The sequence below is a fragment of the Pseudopodoces humilis genome, chromosome 16 (genome assembly GCF_049639895.1).
Source record: "Pseudopodoces humilis isolate 2021_Gansu_Grassland_sample_001 chromosome 16, ASM4963989v1, whole genome shotgun sequence".
In the NCBI taxonomy this organism is placed as follows: Eukaryota; Metazoa; Chordata; class Aves; order Passeriformes; family Paridae; genus Pseudopodoces; species Pseudopodoces humilis.
The window spans coordinates 16,320,838-16,339,936 of NC_142215.1; the positions used below are offsets into that span (position 1 = coordinate 16,320,838).

At 35.8% G+C, this 19,099-nt stretch overlaps 1 protein-coding gene across 4 annotated transcripts in view; it reads right to left on the minus strand.

The window, feature by feature from the left end:
• The window catches only part of VPS13C (vacuolar protein sorting 13 homolog C), a 74,102-nt gene that overhangs the window by 38,836 nt on the left and 16,167 nt on the right, over nt 1–19,099 (minus strand). For all 4 annotated transcript variants that reach the window (XM_014251177.2, XM_088063355.1, XM_014251178.2 and 1 more), the window contains 26 exons: nt 18,670–18,805; nt 18,022–18,116; nt 17,288–17,430; nt 15,926–16,118; nt 15,645–15,759; nt 15,154–15,290; nt 14,371–14,497; nt 13,638–13,755; nt 13,177–13,306; nt 12,813–12,891; nt 11,986–12,125; nt 11,286–11,439; nt 10,808–10,884; nt 10,583–10,642; nt 9,092–9,242; nt 8,851–8,967; nt 7,739–7,842; nt 7,266–7,433; nt 6,206–6,510; nt 5,811–5,958; nt 5,005–5,113; nt 4,433–4,566; nt 3,964–4,120; nt 3,206–3,285; nt 2,322–2,381; nt 263–428 (listed from right to left, as the gene is read on the minus strand). In XM_014251177.2, coding sequence (XP_014106652.2) covers nt 263–428; nt 2,322–2,381; nt 3,206–3,285; nt 3,964–4,120; nt 4,433–4,566; nt 5,005–5,113; nt 5,811–5,958; nt 6,206–6,510; nt 7,266–7,433; nt 7,739–7,842; nt 8,851–8,967; nt 9,092–9,242; nt 10,583–10,642; nt 10,808–10,884; nt 11,286–11,439; nt 11,986–12,125; nt 12,813–12,891; nt 13,177–13,306; nt 13,638–13,755; nt 14,371–14,497; nt 15,154–15,290; nt 15,645–15,759; nt 15,926–16,118; nt 17,288–17,430; nt 18,022–18,116; nt 18,670–18,805 — 3,403 coding nt within the window. The remainder of the gene's footprint in view (nt 1–262; nt 429–2,321; nt 2,382–3,205; nt 3,286–3,963; nt 4,121–4,432; nt 4,567–5,004; nt 5,114–5,810; nt 5,959–6,205; nt 6,511–7,265; nt 7,434–7,738; nt 7,843–8,850; nt 8,968–9,091; nt 9,243–10,582; nt 10,643–10,807; nt 10,885–11,285; nt 11,440–11,985; nt 12,126–12,812; nt 12,892–13,176; nt 13,307–13,637; nt 13,756–14,370; nt 14,498–15,153; nt 15,291–15,644; nt 15,760–15,925; nt 16,119–17,287; nt 17,431–18,021; nt 18,117–18,669; nt 18,806–19,099) is intronic.

Sequence of the window (19,099 nt, forward strand, 5' to 3'; positions counted from 1 at the left end):
GCACACTGCAACATCATTTATTCAACTTTCATTACAAAAATCAGACCACCACCCAGGGAAAAGTTTTATTGAGTAAGGAGATTTTGTAAAATTAAGCAACAGGAAAAATGTCTGCTGGGTTTTTTTAATAAGATGGTTTTCTCCCCATTTACTGTTTTCCACCAAACTGAATGCAATGCTGTCATCTGAAATAATATCCTTTGAAACTGAAGGTGAGCTGCTGTTAAGCAACAGAAGTACAGCCTTTCTAATATGACACTACCTGGTCTAAAAGTATTTCCTTTTTCCTGTTCTTTCATTTGAGGCTTGTGGTCTGATGATTTATCAGTACTGGGAAGACCACCTGATGGAACTCTGAAGGTGAGGAAACTCATGATGGAAAGCAAAGCCTCTGTGTGAAGTACTATATCCAAACATGAAAAGATGACCTAAAACAAAGGCAAGGAGACAAATAATGTTATTTAGTAGCAGTTTATACCCTTACAACTCAGAGCTGCTGTCATAGAATCAAGGAAAAAAGCCTCTTGCTCGATTTCACAAGTATTTGAGTTTTCTGTCTCCATCCCCTTCAACTTCACACTACACAAGCTCCAGAACAGATGAGGAAACTAGGGAAGGGATCTTAAAACAGCTACAGAGGAACTGTGCTAATCTAAAAATTGATGCCTCATGTGGTTATGCCTTTTCAGGGCACTCTCTTTAGTTCTGCTGCATTTCATTTCATTCAGCCCTTTGGTTAACAACTTCAGAACCACTTATAAAGATATTTTAGTAGATATGGTACAACAACAACAAAAAACCCCACTAAGATTCAAAATTTACAATCAGAACAGAAATTCCTGCCAGTATTACTTAGTGAAACCCAGCATCAGTCACTTATTCCACAAAAGGCCATCAAGAAGCAGCTTGACCCACCACTACCATTTTAAAGGAAACATGTTAAAAACAGAATGACATGCTTATTTCAGAAGTCACTGAAGCTGTCGCCCTTTCTCCTTTTAAAAAAAAGAAAAAGAAAAATATTCTAACAATCAAAAAAGAAAATAAACAACGTTCTAAACAATCAAAAGGCTCTAGTTTCAGGGTGGTACCTCACCCTTTTTCCATTGCAAGAAAACAAAACTGAAAACCTTTTCAGTGTCTGCTTGTGGAGGGGCCATCGGGGTGATCACTCACGTGGTCTGCATCACCCGACAGCCCATCCAATAGATGATTTTCAGTTTGGTCACAGTCTCCAACCTGCCCTTCAGTCAGATTGTTCCTCTGAGGTCTCAGGTAAGGACAAATGCACTTTGCAGGTACCCAGTGTACCCCAGTATCTGTGGATACACACACATACCCACACCCCGAAGCAATAAGGTCATAGGGACCCTCCCACTGCTTGGTGACCAATTCCTCACTCAAACCTTCCCTCGAGGCTGAGGCGTCTCATCCAAAGCCTGCAATGAAAGGTGATGCCTCAACATGACCAGGCTATTGGAGTTCTGATTTTATTGGAGTTTTGATTGTTAGAATACTGTTCATTTTTCTTTTTCTTTTTTTTAAAAGGAGAAAAGGTGAGATGTCGTCCTGAAAATTAAACTTTCTGATAATGTTTTCATAGTTTTAGTTACTTTCCCATGAAAGTCCGGTAAACATAAGTTGTTTATCACATTCGAGAAACGTTTTTTGATGGACATTTTGAATGACCACCAGGGAAGGTGGTAACTTAATTATCCAATCCCTGGTCATTGTCAACAATCTATAAATGCTGGAGTCAGAAAATAAAGTGATGGGTTTTTGTTCTAACACTGAAGGTAGTAGTGTGAATCATTTTGTGTCCTTTAGCGACACTGAAGCCATGGAAAATTAATCATGAATAGTTGTTTTAAGGAGAAGTAAAAGGACTAATTACACTCAAAACCCTTGAGAATGCTACTTGGACATTTCAGCTCACATCTCAATTTCACTGTTACTGTTACAAGCTCAGAAGCACAAGACAGTAGTTTCTCTCTCTGGTAAGTGTATCACTCCAGAAACAAAACACATGCTAAAGGTCTCAGTTAAAATTCATAAGGAAATTTTTCTAAATAGTAAAAAATGTACAGTTTTTAGTTTAAAAAAATTAATAGAAAAAATATTTCTGAAAAAAAAATTCCTTTTTTTCTACCTGGATTTGTCTTTGAAGTAGTTAAATATAAAGTAGTAGGTTTTAATGAGTCAGGGCTTTGGTTTTTGGGTTGGTTTTGTTCCCTTTTTCAATGAGAAGAAAAAAGGGAGCAACTAGCACAGCTGCTATGATTTGAAACGTTTAAAAAACAATTAATACATCCAGTACTTACATTGATGTTTTGCTTGTTGCTTTGGTAAGTAGTAACAAAGTCTGGTCCATCAGGATCAGCCTAAAGAGAAAAAAAAAAAAAAAAAAAATGGACACAGTCAGGCTCTACTGAATTAGCCAATAATTATTAATAATTATGAATAATTTTATTAACAGAATTGTTTGAATTTAGCCTGCACACAAGTATTATTCCAATTGCAAAAGAAAATAAAGGAAAAGGAAAGTGATGAAGCCCGAACAAACAAATTCTTCAAATAAGGCACATGGCAAGACAACCAGAATGGGTACTCACAATGCTCTGCTCAGACATTCCATAGCATATATTTTGTGAAAATTCAACTGGCTAGTTACAAAACTTTCTCTCATCTAGAGATTCTCTCAATCTATTTATACTGGATCAATTTATGCTTAGTACTTTGCCAGTACAAATTAATTTATTTTTCACTATGTAAATTATGCCATTCCAGATAAGAGTATTGAGGAGCCCCCTGGTTCTACAACCTATCAGATTCCCAAGTATTCATGCAATTTTGAAGGCCTTTTTTAAGCTGCCAGCATGTCACTCTTCAAATGTGAGTGTTATCATCTGTAGAGTCACTTTTCACTTACACAGACAAAAAACATTGCATCTGTTAAGTTTCACAAAGGTACTCATTTGTGCTGCACACACAGAATACAAACAAATATTTGTCCTGCCAGTGATTTCAGTAAGAGCATTGACTTATGAAGCAAGCACTATATGGAAGCAGTGGAGAATTGAATGAAAATACCTGAAAAACAGGTATTTGGGAGAAGGCCTGAGTAAGTTTTAGATACAAATCTACAGGCTAAGTATGGAAGCCTTACTTTACTCCCCATGTAATTTTACTGAAAATGTATTGAAACCTTAATATATTCCATTTTCAAAAGATGTTCATCTGTCTCACTTGAGGAATTAAGAATGCAAAGAGGATCTCCTTTTGAGTCTGCAAACAAAGAAATAAAAATGTGAAGTGTTTCCACTCACAAGCTTTATGCCACCTATGCAATGTCTCCACACTAATTCCCTGTTACATACTAATCAGATACTATTCTTGCTGAAAGACTGAAAGTAAACAGCTATTTTCACTGAGATGCTGCACATGAAGCATTATCTTGAAATGTTGTATTCACTTTATTTTAAACAAGTGAAAATTAACTTATCTTGCTCTTGAAACAAGATTCAAAATTGAAAGCTCTTTGCATTCCTACCTTTGTGTTTTCACACTCAAAACCTTACTTTTCTATTTTGGATAAATGACTATTTCAGTTATCACTTCACTGTCAGTTTGAATTGTTACCTGACCAACCAAGGAAGCACTTGCATTTCCAGTGCTGTCATAACTGGTCATAAAGCACAGAATCAGAAGCTCATCAGAACACACTCAACAGTTGGAATGCTTCTCGGGAGCACCACTACTGCTCAAAGGACGCAGCTCACTCAAATACATTAACTCTAACTCTAGCAATAGCAGTAGAGCTTGGTATCAGGTAAAAGAGATTAATTCTATCTAAATTACCCTTCCCCCCACATCCCTCATTATTAGTTTAGGACATGTTATTCTCTGGCTATAAATCCAATTGCACACACTCTACTGACTGTATCGGTTCTCTATAAGACTTACCATTTATTTCAGTGCATCTCATTGTAATTTTTTTCAGATATGCTGCTGCAGCCAATTCATGATTTCTAATTTTGGTTTTGGTTCCAAGCTGTAGCACAGTTAGAATATGTAACGGATATCTCTCCTTCTGAACCTGCTTCATCAAGGTTATTACAACCTTGAATATGGAAAGGGAAATAAGTTCAATATTTCAGTGAAGCAGTTCAGACACGGCAGGCAGTTATAAGCAGGCATTATGTCCTCAGCTAGATGTGAAACATAATATTAATCTAGACATTTTGCATTTTTATAAACAGACCCTATAAGACCAATTTTCTAAAGATTTCCCCTGGCCCCTGCTCTGTTCCTCTTGTTTGTTTTCTTTTTGTTGCCAAATCAAACTGTTAAAATGGACTTGATAGCCCACTAGTTGTAAGAAACAGATGAGCACCGGGTTCAGATAAAATAAGTTGTACAGATGGATACATACCTCTTTGATTTCAAAGTTAAGTAGCATATTGATTACATCTTCATTTAACGTTGTTTTTGTCTTTTCAGACAGCATTCCTTCTGGAACACTCTTATCCTGTGTCAAAACCAATCTCTCCTGCTCTTTCATTTTACCTGGAACATTCAATTTATTACTTAACTTTTGAAATTGCCACCATGTGTTTAGCTCAAAAAACACATCCAGTTCTTTCAGATGGACTACATTCACCTAAGATAAACCAGCAACATTATCACAAGCAGAGCCTTTAACTTCAGAGCATGAAAAGGAAATGAAAACACGTTCTGGCAACAAGATAACTCCAACATCTAAATGCCTTGCTAGTTCCTTGAAAACTTAGCTAATACAATTACCAAATTTTGTCTTATGTTTCCAGCTTTTTGAAGTATCGAAGTATGAACACTATCCTTGCAAAATTGAAAAGAAGAGTTTATCATTCAGACACAGCTTATCACCATACTCTCAGATCTAGACTTACTTTCCTGATAATAAATGCTTTTCCTCACTCCTGAAAGCAAACACACTTAGTATTCACGACAAATTCCATCTCTGACCTTCCTTTTGCAGTACTGATTTTGCATCCATTTGAGTTGTTTCTGCTTCACCCAGGTTTTCCATCAACACTTTGAGAAAGACATTCAAATCCTCTTGACTTAACACAACCTAAAATGTTGCAGATTACAATTCTCAGGAAAAACACATTGTTCCTTTAACTTATCATCTGCTAACAAAGCACAACAATTTTTCCTGGCAAGGAGAGTGCTTATTTACATCTATTTTGTCAGCAGAATCATCCCTTCAATAAGAAAATTAAATTCTTTCAACCACTTACTGTAAAAGCCTGAGGAGATTAAAGGTTTTGACCCCTGGTGCTGTATCAATGTACATTGCAGCATTTAATGTATCTATGCTTTTAATACATTCCTGTCAATTACATGTCCCTTCATGATGCTTTAATTTCAGTTTCACCCAAGATGTCCCTGATACTTTCTTTCACAGTACATAAAATGCCACAAAAAACAAGTATCCCACTCAAGGGTGATGGGAAGGTAGGAAGTTGGAGTTCTTAAAGCAAATATTTGCATTAATTTAAACTCCTCTCAAAAAGATTCCATTTTTAAAGAAAAAAAAAGCCCAAAACACTTTTTAAAGAACTCTTTCTCAGAGAACTGGTCACAAAACCATTTATGTGATTCCTTCAAACCACTGCATTCATCTAGGTGGGGTTAAATCCTGTTAAATGCTGAAATCCACTCCACAACTACTAAAAATTTGCAGTCTGTTGCCCCTTTGTGTCCAGAAATAACATTAAGGGCTGCTCTCACAGTAAGTTCTACCACCACCTTCTAACAAGACTTACATTCATTGTATCCAGAAACCCTGTGACCTCCAGCACTGGTAACTTGCGAAACCAAGCTGCAGAGAGATTTCGTTTCACAGACAGGCTTAAATTAATAGGGTGAAGTATCTGAATATCTGGATGTGACAAATCTGTCTCCAAAGTGATCCTTGAAACACAGAAAGGAAAAAAAAAGAAAACGGCAAATTGGAAGTCACATGTTAGATTTTCAAAAATCTTAAAATCTCAAATGTAGCACCAAACACTTTCCTAAGCAGAGCAGTTTCTGATATTATTACTGATCTAGCTGGTCTAAGAAAACAAGCTAGCATTTTAATACCAAATATTTGGCACTAGCACTAACCATGGTTTCTAGGCAAGAACACTAATGTTCTATGGAGTATTAGTCACTGTACCTTGAGAGTTTCAGTTTTGTCAGCTGCACATCCATTTTGTCAATGACTGGAGGGAGTGAACTGCCTTCTGAGGACACCAAGACAAACTGGTTCTGAACCTTAATCAAGCCAAGATCTATTACTATTGCATTTGGGGAAATGGAGGACTGGGGGATAACTATAACCGGTGCTTTCAAGTGAATGTCCATTCCAAGCCGAAAACTCCTTTGGGCCAGGTCTTTCACACTGGTAGCAGCCTTTTCTGCAGCTTGGACTGTGGCAGCACTCAGGGTCTCCTTGGCTGTCTGGAAGTTGTTCAAGAAGGTCTAGAAAAGCAGTTGAAGAGAAAAGAGAAATGTCTGTAAACAGTTTTTACTCTAGGTTACTTCCTCATTTTACATCATCATCCGCCAATTATGCTGCCTACTCTATAGAATTTTCCATAGGAAAAGACAACTGAGTACCTTCTGTCATGACCTCTAATAGAGGGTCAAAGAAATTCTAACCACTGCCATCCACTTATTTTAATTTCATCTTTACTTTTCCTTCTTTCCTTAGCTACAAGACTCCTTAGCTCATTAGCTTTTAAGGACACAATTTTGAAAGCCCCTCTTGCCCTCCTTGAATACTACTGAATTCCTGTTAAAGAACCTATTGAATGAGAGAAAATCCACTGGTGCTTTATTGAAAAAGCTGTAATTAGGGTACTCAAGCACACTGATATTTACACTGGTTAATTTGCAGGCATCATGACACCTACCTTGAAGACTTGCTTCTAGTGTTAGCTCTGATATGTTTGTAATAAACTCAGAATTTTGCTAGGGTAGAAAGGACAGCAAACATAAAACCCCCAAACTACCTCAATAGCACCAAGCTTTTCTCTATTTCCAAAGCTGAGGGTGGGAAGTGACCCAACTGAAATTTAAACCAGTTACTTACCAAAGTTTTTAACAGTACACAGGAAAAATTAAACCCATCCCTTTTCTTTCAGAAACTGAAGCTTACCACTTGTACTGAGGGCACAGCCCAGAGGACTAATCTGAGAATGCTGCAAAAACATATCAAGGGAAATAAGACTTACCAGGAGAGAGATGAGAAATTTGTGAACATACACCAGCTGGATGCAGCCCACTTTCAAACATATGCTACCATCCACTTTTGACATGTCAGTGTAGGCTTCTCCCTCAGTAGCATGAGGATTTAATGTTAGATTGAAACTGAAGACTTCATCTCCCACTATAGACACAGCCTAGAAAGAGAGAAACAGCAGCCACCAGCCATCAGCAGCTTCTCCAAAGGTGCTTAACACAAAGAACTAAAAATACAATCAGCCTATCAGATTACAAATTAGATTACCAGTTTTTCTAATCCTCTCAGACATCCATTCTTGGAATATGAAAATTATTCTTTATGATGTATCTTATTTGAAAACATGTATTCATAACAAATACTTTTAGAAGAGTGGAATGTGTATTACATTTCACTTTTATATACATCAAACTAGAAACAAAGAAACAAGAAACAAATAAAAGTTAAAATCTTGTAGTTGAGTACTTTTTTATGAAGGGTCCTTGAATCAACATCTGTGACAACAATGTCTTTAAGTCGGGCAAAGAATACCATGTGACTTGGCTGAAGGCAAAGAGATGAGTCAAGACCTGCAAAGTACAAAAATAGAAATAGTCTTGCAAGCAGAATCAAATTTTGTTTTATTACTATAACAGTTATTTTCAGGGTGGGGACACCAGCAGAGGAAGTGAGGAGAAGTTACTAAACTTTAAAGTTAACTTTAAAAGTTATTTAAGCTTTAAGAACAACTGTACTACAGCTTTAATCAAAACAAAATAGAAATACTTCTAATATGGATACTATCTCAATATCAATCATCTCTGGAAATAACTGAGTTACTATTCATAGAAAAATGCTCAAACAATAATCCACTTCTTAATAAGCAAGCTATTGAACGAGTGCACTGAGATTTTCTATCAGAAAATATGTTACTATATTATATTATTTGAATACAATACTTTTGCATACATAATCTTGTATGAATACATTATATGATTTAGAGATGGGCAGAAGAAAACGACTTTATGAACTGCAGTACTACTCTTGCATATCACATATTAAATATTTATAAGAGTGTTGCAACTATGAGGATGGCAGTTAAAGTCAATCAGAAGTGAAATTCCCCAAAGAATTATTGACAGCCCTTACAAGGGGTAAAACTGATCAAGAAAACAAAACCAAAACAAAGAACCCAAACTAACCCCTAGGGTTAAAAACTAAAGAAAATATTTTGAAGGTTTTTTTTTTTTATCCTACATAATTATTTATCTTAATAATTTTATGGTATACCATAAAAATATCCAACACTTAGTACAACTTGAAAAGCCACCCATAATCAAACTCCTTCAAAGGATGAACCTAATCATCTGAGTAATAACATAGCACATATTTCTAGCTGGAGGCCAAAACATTCTGACAGACTTGAAGGCTGACTTTGAAAATAGGACTACAAGCCATTTTTGCACAGACAACAATAAATAAACAAAGATATAAAAACAGATGCTGCATATTTACACCTTATTTTTTTAGTCCAATTATTAACAATTGCTTTGAAACTAAAGTACCAGAGCAGTTACTTCTAATAAAGAACATAATACCTTGGATCTTGATCTCTGCAATGTTCTTTTTTTCATCACAAATATTTAAACAGAAGGCATCCAGCTTGGCAAAAAGCTTGAAGTCAAACACATCCTTTTCCTTGGAAGGTTTAGACACTAGAAATAAGAGAAGGTAGGAATTTCATCTTTATTTCTATACAGCTAATTGTCTTTCTCTGGATTTACTTTGCCAGCATGCAACACATCCTTCTAGAACTATCATTTGGACAATCACAACTACCTTTCTTCAATATAGAGTCATCTTGCTTTTCTTCTTTGGATGGTATCTCTCTGCTTCTTTCACTGCCTGATGGACTAACAGCTGTTAAAAAACTGACAGCAGACATAAGGGCCTCTGTATGCAACAGGAGGTTCAATGATGAAAAAGTTACCTGTTGAAAACATGAGACTCCATTAGGTCAGACAGTAACTTAGAAGTGTAAGAGTCAGACTGAGGTGCAAAAGCACCCAGTGCAACAGAACCATTCCTTAGAAACAGAAAAGCTGCATGTGTGGCCAGCAGCAGATCTTAAAGGAAAAAGCTTTCTGTAAAGGGGATAAGCTTAGAAAATAAGGAAATTTAGCAAGAACCCAGCTCTTAGAGCTGTAACTGCTAACCTATAACCTCCTCAGTACAAAAACAGTGATACAAAATTAATTTCATCAAACACAGCCTTGGGCTTCAATGTTCCTGCAATAACAGTACTACCAGCATGGGTAAATGGCAGGTGGCTGATATGTAGATATTCAGAATATGCATATTTCTCAATAAATCCACTAAGGAGTCCAGAAGGTCAGCAAGTGCCTGCTGTGTGGTTTAATAAAAGTTGTCCACTTGAATGGACTTGAAACTGCAAATAGAGTCCAAATGCAATTCTTCCAGGCACAGAAATCCCATTGAAGAGCTGCAAGGCAACAGCAACTCCCTATGATGTAAAGAAAATTGAGTTCTCTTAACATGAGCACTATCCCATGTATGAAGGTAACCCAGCAGCACTGGAGTATTAGAACTCTCACTTCCTGCTGCAGCTTCAGGAACTGCATTTTGGCAAAAAGATTTCAGTAATTAAACCTCCCAGATGAAATCTATAGATGCTCTAAAACTATTAAGTAACAAGTGAAACATTTCAGTCTTCATACTAAAATAAGGCAGGCAAAATAAAGCCATAAAGGTATAAAGAGGAGAAAGGACCTATCACAGAAAACACCATTCTTTGTATTTTATTTCAATAATGCCTCAAGTGACTCTTTTTTCCTGAGACTAAAATCTCACCCAAAAATATATCATTAGTGAAAAAAAAAAACCCACACTCAGACACAGATTTAGACTTCTTATAAAAGACAGCCAACAGAGTGCTGACTATGTGGCACTCACAAATACAGATTATTTGACATGAAAGGGAAAGACTTCGTGACTCCACTATAGTTCCCCATACTGGGCCCCTGAATGTCACGATCCCTGACACGAGAGGGTGCATTCTTCCAGTAGTTTGAACTTCATCCACATGAGCTAGATAGACAGACACTTTTTCAGCAGTTCGACAGACAAACATTCTGCTTTCAAGTGGTATAACATTTTTCAAGTGATATAAAATTTTTCAAGGACGTTTTAACTCCTGAAATCTCCTGCTGGAAGGCAGGAAAACAGGAAAGGAAAACAACTTTTATTAAGTCCTCTGTTCTGAGCAAGCAAACCAAAAGAAAATAAGCAATAAAATCTGCAAATACTCACTTGAATCATCTGTTCAGTGTTGTTAAAAATTGTTTGAAACTGTGGCCCATTTCTGTCAGCCTGAAAAGAATGATTTGCATGAAGGTTAATACTAATTCCAACCAGTCACTGTCCTCTTGAGAAGATACAAAGTAATCCAACTAGGTCTGAATAGTAGGATTAGGACTATATATTAAGAATATGTAGAAATGATTTAAAAATAATTTTAAAAAGCTTGGGGTATACCTTGATATATTCCACCTTCAGAAGGTCTAAGCCAGGCTTGTCTGAGGAACTAATTAGATGAATGGGTGCTTTTTTACCTGTAAAATACCACATGAGATAAAAAAGAATTAGGATCATTTCTGTTCCTTCAGAGAACCAAACAATTTGTGCCTTGAAGGTAGGGATTAATTTTCACTACCATCTGCTAAAATACATTGCACCACCAAATACAAGTCACTGGTTTCTCTTTGCTAAGTGCAAAATGGCAAATCCCTTCTCCATCCAAAGATTGAGCTCTAAACCATTTATTTATCTATTCCATAAGCATTATGGTGAGAGTCCAGACCTTATCAACTGTGTCAGTGGCACAAGCACTGGCAATGGACAGCTGCACATTAACTGGGAAACTGGAAAATTTGCATTTCAGTGAGCAAATGGAGGAGAGTTTGAACCAATTGCTACACACACACAAGTCCACTTCTCTGGCATTGCTTATTACCTCCAATTCCATAGTAATCCAAGCTTATTTTCTTCAAGTAAGATACAGCTGCTAAATTATAGGTTTTGACAGTAGCTTCTGTCCCAAGATGCATTACATCAAATACAAGTACTGTTTCCTCAGTTGTCTTTTGTCTGGTGAGTTCTACTAAAACCTGGATGAACAAGAAATACAGTTATGCCATCGTTTCACATGCAGTATTCTCACCATTTAAACCAACAACAAAAAATGTGCAAGATCAATGCCCTCCCTGCTTTGTTGGAAGCATTCATTTAATTACAAATTTAAGAATATAAAACAGAAAGAAGTGACTGTTTAATGGTGAAAGATATAAATACAAAAAAATATTTGGGGATTTTCCCTTTACAAGGGACCTGAGTGAGTACTGACTTTGTTTCTCCAGTGCAAAATTTCCACTCCCTACCCCCTAATTATGAGTTGGCACTAATTTTTTCTACTGAAAATACTCAAATAAGGGATTTTTTTTTAAATACATCTGTGTGCATGCATCACATTTTATTTATATCCATCACATACAGAGAAGAAATATGTCATGCATAGAAATATGTATGTGTATACATGAGGGGTTTTTTGTTCGGTGATTATGATTCTGCATCCACTAATCTGGAGAGCAGTGGTAAATTAATATTTTTTTTTTAAAGTATTCTTTAGGTAGGGGAAAATAGAATTACAGACATACCTCTTTAATTTCAAACTTCAGCTGAAGATCTGTCAGTTCCTCCTCAGCAGGCTCCTCTTTTCTTACTTCTTCTCCTTTAATTACTGAGCTGTCAGTCGGTTCAGAGCTTTCCTCAAAATCAAAATATTCTTCTTCAGTGTCTACAGAAGCAAAATGGTGTCCTCAGAAAAAAAATTTCCAGAAACAGGGCTAAATAGTCTACCTTCTCTTTCCCATTCCAATTGCATTTTTAACAGTATGATCACTTTAAATCTAACCTGACAAAATATACTTTAGATCTATACTTCACCCACTGGATGAGAAGTAAACAAAATTAAAGCCCTACTAAGGACAACACTAGAATCTAAAGGAATCATTAGAAATTCAAGAACACATAAGAAGAAACAAGTGTCCAGGTTCCAGTATAGAAAATTTTTCTCTAGAACAGCTATGAAAATAAATTTTGAAATCCAGTGTCAATACAGTAATTTCTAAGTAATGTGTTATTCTAGTTCTGCCTTTTCAGAAAAAAGAAGAGCTTTGCTAATGCAAAACAGTCAGAACAACCAAATACAGTTGGTATTTACAATTCACTCATTTGAAGAGATTGCTTTTGCATAATATTAGTTTTTTAAAAAAGCGAGTTTGCTTTTTAGAAAAAGCAAGTTTATTAGTCTGAGGTAACATCAGCATCTTCAATCTCCTTATGCACTTGAGAGTAAATATGACCCATCATGCTCACCTCTGTTGTCCTTATATGTTTTAACATCAATAACAGCATGAAAATATTACCTATTCCCTAAGCCATGGCCTGCTACCTTTACAAAGACACATCTGTAGCTTCTTACCTGACACTATTTCTGCTAACAACTGGGGTGTATTAAGTAACCCTTTACCAACAACAGGAATTGTGGGAATAGCTGGTACCTGGAAGGAATATAAAGAGAAAAAACAAACAACACAGTATTTTAAAGTTTATATAACTTGGCAATATTTTTTACTGATGATGATTGTTCCACAATGCCTCCCCCACATTCTTTGGCAAGGTCAGCTCAGCCAATACTTGTATTGAAACCAGCAGGACAATGACAAAGGTTCCACCACTTGTTTGAGGAAGTCCAGAACATTCTGATTGTAAGTCAGTGAAGATACCAGTGATGTTTTTTTGCTTGTTTGGGTTTTTTTAAGTTCTCTTAGTTGTAGTCAGCTTACCTTTGTGCTTGGAACTGACATAGATGATTTCTGAGGCAGTGGAATGCTATCAATCAGATCAAAGATAGCCTTGATTTTCTGGTCAGAGAGCCTGACATGCACCAAAGGAAGTCCTCCTGACACTTTAAACCTTTTTAAAAAAAAACAATTGATTAAACTCCTATACAGAAAGGTACCAATTCTTCATTTAAATTTTACCAACATGGATAAAGATTACACCACAGTAAACCCAGGAAGTCTGCATTAAAACAGGGCTTGGATTTAAGCAGTATTTAGTAACCAGCAAAGGGTTCAGGAACCACTACACAAGAAAAGATTTTGCCCACAGTAGCAACCTATTTCGGTTTCTTAGTTAATACCTTCAAATTACAAAGTACAACTGGACCTTTAGGGAAAACACAGCCTTCTTTTCTCTAAGTACAAAGTAATTTAAACTAGTCTTTCCCACATTAATATATTACTTTGCCATCCTGGAATCTCTTTCCACCATTGATTTTGCCAACTGTACATGAATATCCATAGGCTGCAAAATGTGCAAAGTTGATGGATGTTGAAAACGAGCCTTCTTCCAGTCTTCACCTGAAAATGTCCAGTAAATTTAGATGAAAAAACCCATTGTTTTAATTAAGGCATCATTAAAGCAATCAAATGGCACCACCAGGAGGGTAAAAAAACCCATTCACCAATGAAAGAAACGTAAAACAACTTTGGTCAAGTATTTTAAGAGCTTTTAATCCCATTTGTGAACACTACTGGCTTAGCAGCACTAAACCAAATTCTACACTAAAAGATGTATCTACATTGACCCCTAAAAAACAAATGGACAGACAGATAAAAGATAGAACAGCAATCTAGCATTCTGTTGATTACATGAACTTAAGTTTAAGTGAAGAACTAAGGCAAACTAAAGGTGTGCCTTTCCTAAGCAGGATGGAAAATATAACAATTCTATTCATTTACATTCATTGCTACCATCAAAGTGATGCACAAGTCCAAACAGAAAGTGAGCAGCTGTTTGAAGTGAAACTAACCAATTTTTTCAAAGTTTGGCAGCCAATGTGTATTATAACCTATCTTTTCATTAACTAATGATTTTAGTTTGTCTTTTTTTCTTTAAAAAAACATATTTATTTATTACAGGTAGGTAGCCTTTGACAATCTTTTGCATAAACAGCAGCTATGTTGTTTTGTTACCTGTTCTTCCAAAAAGAAGTTGTACATTTTTAATTTTCACATCAAATTTGTCATAAGCTTTGTCCATAATCTCCTCTAAAGATGAAAAGTTAGAAGCTTCACTACTGTCTTGATTTATGCTGTTCAGCTAAACACATAAACAAAATAAAGTTAAATCTTTAAAACAGACATGTGCTATTCATTCTAGTGAAGATAAAAAGATGATTCATTCAATTAATAATGACATTTGGACTCTTACAGAGAAAATACATTAAATCATTTACAGTTCACTTATTCTTGCTAAGCAGATATTTTTGTTATTATTTCTATCCACTTAATTCAAGCTATGCAAAAAATTTTTTCACTAGTCTATAATTTTACTTAGGGAATACAACTAAAATAAGTATTTAATCAGTCATTACACCAGGTTAAATTATTTCAATCTTTTCATTTCATAAAAACAAGGCAATTAATTTTCAAACTTCAAGAGAAAAATTATATTCTCTTTTATTAATAAAAGGCTATCATTTTACAAAAAAGGAAACAAAAATTAATGTATTCTGCTGAAGATACTAAATGATGAGGTATTACAATCATGATTATAACATTAACATGTTTTCTGGGGAGGATTGACTAGTACAAGTATGTCAAAGATACCCTAACAACTCTGATCAAACACTGCTGACCCATATCTATTTTGTTAGAAATATTTTAAGTCAAAAATAAATTGACACAGATGATCACCCTGCCTTCTGAAAGCAAGATGGTTCCAGACAACAGCTATAAGAGACGTCATTTATATACCTGAAATGTACCGAAGTCCAGAATCAGCAAATCTGAATTTTCATGGTAGAAACCAGTCTGTGGAACCACAAGGTAGGAAGGTTTCAGATTAATCTTCAAGTCAAGGACTTTCCGCATTTCAATAATATGAACTAATCCTTAAACAAGAAGGAAAGAGAATGGAAATGTAAATATATTCTCAAGTAAAACAATTGTGACAGTCAGCATACAAGAAGATGTAATCTGAAAGATAAAGCCTCTTAAATTAAGACTTTTATAGCATTCTACTGATTTCTTACTAAACTCAGTGCTCCTTCCCACAAAACATCCACTAAATCTCCAAGCAACCAAGTGAGAAGAAGATAACTATCCCAGCTGAAATGAGGGCACCAACTCAAGGAAAAATCCCAATCCTACTATTTGGTCATCAATCAAAACATAAGCCAAGTGCTAGGTAATCATATAGAAACATTTTAAGGGTTCACCTTCACTGAGATTTGTTCCTATCTCACCTGTAGCAGTTCTTTCCTTGATTTCTTCCAGTTTCATTAATGTGGCTGTTGTTAATCTTTCAAGATCCATTCCCTTACTTGTCTGAAAGAATTCTACCATTGCATTTATTGTTGCCTTAAAGAAAAACACAAAACAAAACAAAAAAACCAAACAAGAATTAGCATTATATTACCATTATACGTATAAGTCCCTCAACAAAAACTCAAAATCTGGACAGAGCCAAGAGAGTAAGAGCAGAGAAAGAGGACTCAGATACTTGAGAATTTTGATTACTACTCACAGCATCATATTTAATTTCCACAGGCTGCGACTCAATAATAAGTCTCTGGTCAGCTGTACTGTCCTCCGGGTTAATATCAAACTCAATCTTAAGCAGAGAAGATCTGCTATCCCCTATGGAAGCCACAAGAGATGGTACAATGTTTTCTTGTCTCAGGCCTGTAACATACCAGTTTTCAAGCTTTGCTTCAACCCTAAAGAAGATGAATAGTTAAAAATACTTAATTGGGCAAGGGTTAGAATCAGCTGCAAGAGAAAAGAAAGGCAGAATATTTATGCTACATAAATAAAAAGTATAGGAACGTTTACTATTTTGTATGGATTTAAAAAGCAGATACACTTCCATTTGCACTTCTGGTGCAAATGGGAATTCTGAACTGACAGCTGCAGTGTTAAATGGAATCTATAGGAAAACACCTTTGAAGAAAGCCATTGAACACTACCAAACCACACCAACTTCACTCATTCTTAGAAGTACCTATAACATAAAAGACTGATTTTCTGGTCCTATGCCTCCACCATTTAAATCCCTGACTTTGGGAGGCAACGTATTTGGCCATATTCACTGTCATAGGCCTACCTCTATCGAGATAACTGAACTGGATTTTTTTCAGACACATAACACTTATAAGAATATCTGTTCTACTGCTTCAGTCTTGCAAACTAAATTATATGGCATGCATTTATGTAAAATAACGTCAAAGCTCTTTTTGTTTCTGTGCAGCATTCAAGCTGCACCTTGAAAATTCCCCAGAATTGTTTTTAGCAAAAACATTTCAAGAGTCAGTGGCTGAGCTGGTGATCTTATGTATGAAGACTAAACTGAAGGAACTGCAAATGAAAGCAAAAAGTGCACAAATTCATTTTCCAGACACTGGAAATATTATTAATTGACTGTGTAACCCAGTAATTTTTGTTCAATATTACTGGTGTCCCCTCTCTTAAGACACAGAAGGTCTCAGTATCTTACGCTCTCACTGATCTCCCACCTGCAGCACAAACACATAATTTTTCATTCTGTAAGCAGTAAACAACATATTCACTAGCTGGGCTGGAGTGTTTTGGCCTCACCACTTCATATGGTTTAGCTATCACTTTCCAAAAGTCATATTCAGCACTTTGACACTTATACTCAAGAAAGAGGTTGCCATTGTTCATGAAAACTAGCAGACTGTATTCCCTTCTTCCTTCCATTCTGTTATCCACCAAATTATATTATCTACAACAGAGTACAGATACAGAAAGCACACAAATTTACAAGGCAATATACAACAAGCACTACCCAAGAAAAGTTAAGAAGCTGGAGAGCAGGGTGAGGAGGGGCAGAGATGTTTCTACAAAAAGAAAATGCCAATCCAATTACTTAATGGCTTGTGCTCCTGGGCGCTGTGATATTTTGGTACTCAGATCAATTATCTGTACTTTTAAAGTTTCTGCCACATTCTTGTCTTCTTTAATTGTAAGAGAAGTGCTTAACAGCTTCAATGTCACAACATGGGCAACATACTAGTGAGAAGAACAGAGGAAACTGAAATTAGTAATCTCAATAAGAATAATTTTTCACAACTCCTCATTTTAACAAACTGAAATATGTCTAAGTTTTTCCACTCAACTAAAATTAGACACTCATATCTATGCAGAATGCAAAGTACAGAGTCTTTATTCAATGTTTACCAGTCATTTACCATAAAACAGTGTAATTCAACAAATGCAGAGCAAATACATTCGCACTCTTTTCAGCATTAAGGAAATTTTTTTAAACCCTGAAGCAAGGATAGCTAAACTACATTCAGTAGAAGACTCACTAGATCAACCAAAATCATTATAATCCCATGAAATAATTACATTTTAGAAGGCATAGCTTGTATGCCTTTGTTGTTCTTACTGCAAAATGTCAAGTCTTGGCCTTGCCAAGAGATGGTTCTGACTTCCCATGACATGTACCATTTTACTGGCAACTTCAGAAGAATCAAATAATATTTCCTTTCTGAATTTGAAGCCTTCATCTTTCCTCAGGGTAATGAGAGAGCTGAAGGCATTTTTACACTTAATTTGTTGTGTAGTTTGTTTTTTTAAACCATCCCATAGGTTGCTTACCTGCTTTGGTAATGAAAGGTGATGGGAGCTGTCACTATATCCAATAGCAGTAAAAAGTTTGGCTTTTTCTTCTGGTGTCATTAGTTCATCAATAGCTAAAAACCAAAAGCCCACACAATTTTCACCTTAATAAATAACAATTACCACTTTTCCTCACATTTGCCTCCTACTACTTAAGCTGTGCTGATACATTCAATTGATTCTTCCTATTGCACTAAATTCCAGATTGGAAAATCACAGTCTTCAAATATGGTGGTACATATGTAGTAAAGAAATCAATATATTTTTTTATTACAAAAGTATCAATAGCTCCTCATGACGAAAACAGATTTCAGGAACTTTAGGAGATCAAACCTCTAACCCAGGTAGCAAATCACCAGAAACAGTATTCCAATTGTTGCCAATTATCACTATAGCTATAAGTGCCATATTCTTCTCCTCACAAAGATTCTGAAAAGCTCATGGCTAATTTAGAAGAAGGCCTTATTTGCCAGCTCAATATGCAGTAAGAGGTGCCATAAAATGATCAATACTGCATTGCACTGCTTATGCCATACCCTCTCCTGCATAGTAGGAAACAAAAATACTGTCACTTTCTCTTTCACATATAAGAAGACATAAAATCCCTCTAGACATTAGTGCACTTACTCTCAGGTACAAGTGATTCTTCATCTTCTTTAACCCTAGATTCTCTTTTACTCCAGAAACCACCAAACCATCCTCCACTTTTCTTTTCTGCTTCAGTGCTTTTCTTCTTCAGCAATTTTTGTCCTGATCTAATTGTCTACAAACCAGAAATTAAAATAAATTGGACAAAACACATAATTTATAGTATTACTGTTTTTCTGTAAATAATCCATGTATGTATGCATGTTGAATGTGCATTTAACTAAGGGACAGCAACACCACACCACAAGGAATTAAGAGCTCTTTCACTCACTAGACAAAGGCAAAAAGAGGACCAAGGTGAGGGACATGTCTCTGTATCTGTGCATGCACAGACACAAGCATGCCTTAATTTTACTTTGGACAGTTTTTTTCTACGCATTTCACCAGCATTTAGACTACAAAAAGGTAA